Here is a 6,456-nt window from a genome sequence, read left to right on the forward strand (position 1 = left end):
ATTTTGTTTTGCATTTCCACTTTCATTTTGGGTATTTTCTTCAATTATTATTTTTAGTTCGTGTTCGACTGTAATTTGCATTTTCAATTAGGCCTCGGAGTGTAGATATACATTTGAGTTTGCCGTGGCGTGCGTTCGAAAAGGTTGGAAATTTGATTTATGAATTTTATTCTTGTTTGGGGCACTCGCATCGGTTGGATTACCGCTGAAAATCAAATCGGTCAATCGAAGTGTTCCTGAAATATTTCGCTTTTTTTTTGGGTGTTTTAATATAAACCGAAGCCGAAACCAGACGCCTTCGAAAGTAAGTAATCGTATTTTTAACCTCCATCACTAGCAGAGGCGATTAAGCCATGTTCGTCTGTCTGTCTGTCCGTCCGTATAAATGTCATGTCTAAATATTAAATATATTTTCTGCTAATGCTGATATTCCTTAACCTCCATTTTAACTAAATTCTGGCGTTCAAAACATTTTGGCACTAGTAGCTATATAGGAACTCGATCATATATTTTAAAATACTTTGTTCCGAAGATCTGCAACTGGAATTTAAGAATGTTAAAAAAAAAATTACCTATTGTATTTGTATACTCAATAATTAACGTGTAAAAACGATTTCAAAAGCGTCGGAATACTGGATAATAATAATGATAAAATAATAAATAAAATTATGCGAGTTATAGATTTTATAGGGGTGGTCTTATGCAAGTCCAATTACGAATTGCAATTTAATTGGGCAATTCACATTAATTATTTAAATGGAATAGATGGAATTGGCAGGCTTACTGCACATTTTTGGGTTTGCCAAAGTTCAAATCAATTAAATAGCGCTTAACCGACAACTGTCGGTACGCTGCAGATGCCGGCCATTCCAAGTCAATTACAATCCCCCCAAGGCACCGAACTTAAATGCATTAATATCTCATTTCAGACTTTAAGGCTTAAAGGGACTGCGATTGGGGGGATGATGGCGTCAATCTGTCACAATTAATGCCGCCAAACTCGCTCACGATTCACGATTTAAGAGGCCTACGAAGTCTGGGCCCAGATGTTGGCATATTTACACCGGAAGTGCGGGGGCCACGGGTACGGACTTGTCTCGAAAATGTGAAAAAGTTCGGCGCTTCAGCTTGGCCCGGATTGGAAAAAGCTGAACATGGTTCTTTCATTGGATGGATTTCAAACTTTTGCTGTAGTAGGGTCGCCAATGTAAAGCATCCGTTAATATGTATATCTTTCTGTTTTTTTGGTTACATACAATTTAAAGAGGCCAGCTCTCAAGATTTCAAACCATACGAAAGAAAAGTTCTATTCAAAGTGTTTTTTGTGTGTAATAAAATCAAAAAAATATTTATATACTAAAATTCGCAACACTGACGGCAGCCAAGGACGATGCCATTAAAGCCATGTTAATCGATATTCTGTTGCTCAACACGCGCCTTTTCAGCAGCCACACGCCAGCCTCCGTCTACCACCCACCACCCACCACCCACCACCAATTATCCGACCCAGCCCCAGATTTTCGCGACCTCCCCTGGGAAAGTTGGAATAGGCAGGGTGCTCCCAAGTGCTTCAGGTGACGCCCCCCTCGCTTAACGCCCGCTTTGGGGGGCGTGGTGGGCGGCAAGTCAGGGCGAAGCACTTGAAGGCAATCACTAATCGTCGGCCCCCTCCCAGATCGTTGTTTTTCCTGTTGCTAGATATCGGGGCAATCTCTCTGGATTTCCAATATAGGCAGAGGGAATGCCGCAGTCGACTATCAGATACCCGTTACTCAGCTAGAATGAGTGCTGCGCAGAAATATCAACATTTCACATTGTTACCACATAATGAAAGATACCAAAATTCAACAGTTTTTCAAAAGTGTGGGAATGGCAATCATCTTTACAATTTGCATGCCTAATCTACTCTTTCCACAAGTAAGGGTATACAAGTGAACTCAAGGTGGATGATTGACGATGAGTTGACGAAAGCAAGCTTAAGTGACTTAGTCCATTTAAGACGAGAGCGCAAACTATTTTAAAATATTATAAACTTAAGACCCACTTCTTTCTGGACCTAATTCCACTATTTGGCACTCAAATATATCGCTTAATAACCAGGATTTCTATAAATTGGTTCTTTGTTTACGTCGCTCCGACTGATTAATGCAACAATAAGGAAACTACAAAAATGGAACTTTCGGACTTCGGCTGTGGCACTATCTCGTGCCTGTGCTTTGGACTTTCTTGCTTTTGCTGCATTTTACAAAATCGTTGTTCCACTAAGCAAAATCTTTGAAAACAGCTAAGGAGAGCCATTTCTCCCCAATCCAAAACCCATCCTTCTACGCCATTCGCATAGAAGCTTCTTGGAAACTGGAGCTTGATATCGCCCTGTTATACCCTGGTCGGTTTCATGGAAAGACGCTTGGTACAGGAATAGGATTATGAGAGGTTTCTGAAGTACGTTCATCGAGTTCAGCTGAGTATCGCCCACATATTTGTGGTTGCCAGTGGACTGCGGATGACTGACAGGTCGATAATAGAACGGGCTTTCATTTGCCAGATATCAAAGGACTCGGAATTGGCCTTTGCAAACATACATAATACCTTCTTTATTCGCACTTTCTAAGTATGAGCATTAAATGGTTTTCGCCAGGACTTAAAAAGGTCGATGCTTAAAGGGAGGTGGAAATTAGAAGAAACTATCTGCAAATTACGTAGTATCTGTTTATTGGTTGATAGGAGTTTGTATTCTATTGCTGATTGTACTAACGCTTTTAGTGCTTATATATGTACTATAAAATATGTCATGATCATGTTTATACATGGGTATTTTAAAGGAATTTTAATATTCCCCACTTTTACTTCCACCAACGTATTCAATGTTTCTCGTTTCATAGGATCTCTTCTTTATGAGGTAACACTGCATTGGTAATTCGGTAAACTGCAAAACAATTATGGGTTTTTGGTTACGTCCTTTCAACATTACCCAAATATTTAACTATTTTGTATTCTACCTCGAAATAGGAGCCTTATCCGCTACTACGTTCAAAGGTTCTTAAAAAAATATTTAAATGGGCTATTGGAATTAAGCACACTTCACTTTATTTAATAAGGTGTGGGATGTGGGCTTTAATTTAATCAAAATCGGACGAATATATCTTATAGCTACCGTTAGAATATTAATTAAAAACAAGAGAGAACGCTATAGTCGAGTTCCGCGACTATCTGATACCCGTTACTCAGCTAGTGGAAGTGTGAAGAAGAGTCTTCATCACTGACAGTTTTTGAAGGTTTGTGGGCGTTAGAGTGGGCGTGGCAAAAAGCTTTTTAGCAAATCGATAAAAATTTACAAGACTAATACAAAAATGAAAAAATATTAAAACATTTTTCAAAAGTGTGGGCGTGGCAGTTTTATGCGGTTTGTGGGCGTTAGAGTGGGCGTGGCAAAAAGTTTTTTGGCAAATCGATAGAAATTTACAAGACTAATACAAAAATGAAAAAATATTAAAACATTTTTCAAAAGTGTGGGCGTGGCAGTTTTGGGCGGTTTGTGGGCGTTAGAGGGGGCGTGGCAACATGAATCGACAAACTTGCGCTGCGTCTATGTCCCTGGAGTCCGTATGTTTAATCTCAACTTTCTAGCTTCCGTAGTTCCTGAGATCTTGACGTTCATACGGACAGACGGACAGACGGACGGACAGACGGACGGACGGACGGACGGACAGACGTACGGACAGACGGACGGACAGACGGACATGGCCAGATCGACTCGGCTACTGATCCTGATCAAGAATATATATACTTTATATGGTCGGAAACGCTTCCTTCTGCCTATTACATACTTTTCAACGAATCTAGTATACCCTTTTACTCTACGAGTAACGGGTATAAAAAAACTGTCAAATTCAAAATGTCCTCGGAGTTCGTGGCACCAACTACACGTCACCTAATCACCTTTCTCCGATCCGGCCATTCCCCTTATGGCCTTCTCTTCGGACTGGGGGGGGAGGAGTTAACATGCCCCTCTCCCCGGCCACAGGGAAACAACACCGACCCGGCAACAAATCCAGAGCCGAGGAGTTTTAACGAAGATCGCCAACACGAGCTCGGCCGAAGAGACATTTTGCCTAAGCATACAACTTTTTGTAATAAAGAGACTCTCTCTCCTTTTATACCCCGAACTACACAGTTGTTTTTTTGAAAGCTTCTCCTCCCCCGGCCACAGGATTGTAACTCGTGCGAAGGCAAATGGCAAACAGGAGCCACCATAACACTGGCCATCCAAAGGAGCCTCGCTCGTGGGCCACCAAACTGCAACTGCCACTGCAACTGCCACTGCAACGGCAACTGCCGATCGCAATTTTGACATACATAAATCACATAAGCATATTATTTGCCCCAATTGAAATGCACATTAATAAACAGAACATTTAGGCCGCCAGGTGGAATATCATTGGACGAGCGTCGAAACTTGAAGGCAACTCTTGCCGTACATTTGCCATAATTTGTGGCATTCCTTTTTTTCGTAACTTTTGGTATTAAATACTAATTGAAATCGTAGACGTCTTTGCCGATTAATTTGATTTATCCGAGTAGCACTGACAAATACGTCAACGAGTTCAGAGCTGCCAGTGGAGTGAGGTGTCAGTAATTCAGTACTATTAGTTCAGTTGGCAGGAGAACATCACTGCCAAACGAAAAAATATAAATCGCCAACACACAATCATGAGTTATCACCAAAACAACAGAAACGCGGCTGCATATGACCACTATGGTTTCGCCAATGCGGACAATCGGACTGAAGACAATTTGCGGAGCTCCCATTCGCAGGTGAGTTTTACTTATTTTCCTGCTTACATACATATAGGTTATAAAACTTCGACGCCGCAGTTTGGCCGCACTTCGAGCTCCACTATTACCACTATTCATTCAAACAGCATGTCTTTGTTCCATACTTCTACCAATTACGCATTTCAAACGGCAGACTTAACAATACATTTCTCATTTTCTTGCTGTTTTTTGTCACAGCAAACATATATATATACATATATATTTGGTGTTCATAGTAGGCATTGACTTTTCCTTTCATATCTTCGACTTGAACAATTCATCTGACATTACTTTTTCTCAGGCTTTCAGGCCAATCGGATCAGGCCAACTGCAGGAGAAAATATGGATTTCGATCTTATGAACTTCGTCTCACAGCCCAACGGGACTGGTTTTCTAATGCCACCAAATCCACACACTCCAGCAGTGCGAATTTGGTGGCATCACAAAACCAGTCCCGTTGGGCTGTGAGACGAAGTTCATAAGATGTTGCTCCAAATGTACCAATACGATCAATCGGAAAGGTAATAAAGCCTCCAGCCAAGCGTACTTACACGAAGAGAGCCAACAAGGCCATGAACACGAATATACTTCAGGAAAATCATACCGAGGCCAAGGTGCCACAACCTAATATACTTCCCGAAAATCATACCGACGTCTTGGTGCCAGAACCCACTATACCAATTCAACTGGGTGAGCCCCTGGGAACTGATACTGGGATCCCACCGATTCAGCAGAATTTAACCGTACAACCGATCGACAAGGTGATCAAACCCAGAGCTCCCAGAAAAGCACCTGCTAAGAAGGTGCCCCCTCAGGAATCGGGCACGGATATAGCAACTGAGATATCGCCGAAAAGAGAAGCTGCTCAAAACAAACCGAAGCCTAAACCAAGAGCACCTAGGGTACCCAAGGAGCCTAAGGCGCCAAAGGTGCCGAAGACACCTAAAGTTCCAAAGGCACCCAAGGTACCGAAAGAACCTAAGGCACCCAAGGTACCGAAAGAACCTAAGGTACCAAAGGCACCGAAAGAACCTAAGGTACCAAAGGCACCAAAAAGAAAAAGAAAGGCACCCAAGGAACCTAGACCCTGTCTAACAATGTAAACAAAGTAAACTGTTATTTCATAAAAATATCAAAACAATTTTCAAAAGTGTGGACGTGGCAGTTTTGGGCGGTTTGTGGGCGTTAGAGTGGGCGTGGCGTCTATGCGTCTATGTCCCTGGAGTCCGTATGTTTAATCTCAACTTTCTAGCTTTCGTAGTTCCTGAGATCTCGACGTTCATACGGACGGACAGACGGACATGGCCAAATCGACTCGGCTACTGATCCTGATCAGTATATATACTTTATATGGTCGGAAACGCTTCCTTCTGCCTGTTACATACTTTTCAACGAATCTAGTATACCCTTTTACTCTACGAGTAACGGGTATAATAATAGAAAATAAATCATAGTTTGGTTGATTGGTGTACCGGGGTTTTTTTGTAAAATATATAATTACTGCAAGAGTATATAAGCCTCGGCTAACCAAATCTGATGGCTATATAATGGATTATGCTGGCGAAAGTCTTCTTGTGACGATCTGTCAGTGCTCGGGTGGCTCAAGGATGGCCAGGATTCGTCTCAGATAGGTGAGTTGCT

General features: G+C 41.8%; 1 protein-coding gene across 1 annotated transcript; it reads left to right on the forward strand.

The window, feature by feature from the left end:
* The first annotated feature begins 4,640 nt into the window (after positions 1 to 4,640).
* Positions 4,641 to 5,918, forward strand: LOC122624976 (104 kDa microneme/rhoptry antigen-like). The gene is made up of 2 exons (XM_043804785.1): positions 4,641 to 4,815; positions 5,125 to 5,918. Exon 2 carries the CDS (start codon positions 5,388 to 5,390, stop codon positions 5,916 to 5,918), a length of 531 nt encoding a protein of 176 aa, XP_043660720.1. The 5' UTR covers positions 4,641 to 4,815; positions 5,125 to 5,387.
* Positions 5,919 to 6,456: the final 538 nt, after the last annotated feature.

This window comes from Drosophila teissieri, chromosome X, assembly GCF_016746235.2.
Source record: "Drosophila teissieri strain GT53w chromosome X, Prin_Dtei_1.1, whole genome shotgun sequence".
NCBI classification, from domain to species: Eukaryota; Metazoa; Arthropoda; class Insecta; order Diptera; family Drosophilidae; genus Drosophila; species Drosophila teissieri.